The sequence below is a fragment of the Pelobates fuscus genome, chromosome 13 (assembly GCF_036172605.1).
Source record: "Pelobates fuscus isolate aPelFus1 chromosome 13, aPelFus1.pri, whole genome shotgun sequence".
NCBI lineage: Eukaryota > Metazoa > Chordata > Amphibia > Anura > Pelobatidae > Pelobates > Pelobates fuscus.
Genome location: NC_086329.1, coordinates 106,951,771 through 106,953,575, shown reverse-complemented (window position 1 = coordinate 106,953,575; position 1,805 = coordinate 106,951,771). Strand labels below are relative to the sequence as shown.

At 36.6% G+C, this 1,805-nt stretch overlaps 1 protein-coding gene across 1 annotated transcript; it reads right to left on the bottom strand.

The window, feature by feature from the left end:
• Positions 1 to 927, bottom strand: LOC134583303 (olfactory receptor 5G3-like). The gene has a single exon (XM_063440182.1). It carries the CDS (start codon positions 925 to 927, stop codon positions 1 to 3), a length of 927 nt encoding a protein of 308 aa, XP_063296252.1.
• Between the last annotated feature and the right edge of the window lie 878 nt (positions 928 to 1,805).

Below are 1,805 nucleotides of genomic sequence, written 5' to 3'. Positions count from 1 at the left end.
TCACTTTTTAAGGATGTCTTTATTCATTCTTAAAGAACGTTTGACATCCTCGTTTCTCATGCTGTAGATAATGGGATTTAGCATTGGAGTCACTGTCGTATAAAGAATAGATACTGTTTTGTCAATCTCAGGAATGTAAACAGAATGAGGTCTCAGATACATGAACATGATGGTACCATAGTAGAGAGCTACCACTGTGAGGTGAGAAGTACAGGTGGAGAAAGCTTTATGCCGACCTTGGGAGGATCGGATCTTCAGTATGGTAGAAATAATGTAAATATATGAAACTAGAGTGAGACAAAAAGAGCACATTGCAATGATCCCAGCGGAGATATACATTAATACCTCATTGAACCATATGTCTCTACAAGACAAATGGAATAAAGGTGGTATCTCACAGAAGAAGTGGTTGATGTGGTGGGACTTGCAATAAGGGAGTTGAAATGTGAGAAAAATATGAATACCAGAATTTGTAAAACTCATAGTCCAAGAACCAGCAGCCAAAGAGAAGCACAGCTTATTGTTCATGATAACATTGTAGTGTAATGGCTTACAAATGGCTGCGTATCGGTCAAAAGCCATGACGGCCAATATAAAACATTCTGTTGACCCAAGAGCTAATGAGAAGTACATCTGAGCTCCACATCCCAGCAAGGAGATACTTGTGTCTTGAGACAGAGTGTTTTTCAGGATTTTGGGAACTATGGTGGAGGAGAAGCAGATGTCTATGAATGAGAGGTTACTGAGGAAGAAGTACATTGGGGTCTGTAGCCGTGAATTGATTCTCACCAGTAGGATCAACAGAAGGTTTCCAGACAATGTGATTACATACATCACCAGGAACACAGAGAAGCAGAGAGGCTTCAGATAAGGGACATCGGTGAGTCCAAGAAGAACAAATCCACTTTTAGTGGTTTGGTTCTCCATTACCAATCTTCAATATGTATCTGAGTGAAAAAAACTAAATTCAAAGAAAAGCCATTGTTTACAAATTATATTTGAATTTATCACATAAGACAATGTGTAAGTAATATTATCTATACCGGTACCTTGCAATAAAGTGAGGGCACAGCATCTCTTAACCCCTTAAGGACACATGACATGTATGACATGTCATGATTCCCTTTTATTCCAGAAGTTTGGTCCTTAAGGGGTTAAGGACTACCATAAGCATGATAACACTAATGCATTAATGAATAGCTTTGGGGCCTAAAATTGTTGTGGGCAACCTAATCTTTCAGTTGGGTAAGCCAAAGGTTTACCATAGCTTCATTGTTCAGCAACCAAAATAGTATATTAAAATGTACTCCCATTTCTACTCTATCAAGACTAAGGAAGGGTACGGTGCAGTTTTTTAGACCGTTCCTGTACTTCACTACATGACCATCACATTTTTATTGATTTTATTTGAACGTAATTCGTTTTTTTTTTTGTCATTTTATCAGCAAAAATCTCCTAAAGTGTTTCAGAATATCCATATACAAACAAATTGTTGGTTCGTTGCTTCATGAATTCCTATACCTTAAAATTCAGATGAATTTGGTTTAATTATTAAGGTACATATAGTTAAACTAAATTACACTAAATTGCAAATACAAATGTGGATTTCCCCCGAACATTGCAATTTATTACATAATTTATTATATATTATTTATATTTGGACCCGTGACTAGCTGTGTGTCCTGTATTCCTCATCAGATCCATAACTTCTTCATAGTATCTCTCTGAGTAGAAAACTCGCTTAATGCTTGTCACAGCTTCTGATAAAACATTTCAGAATTGGTGGAATAAGTAAAGTATCTGCT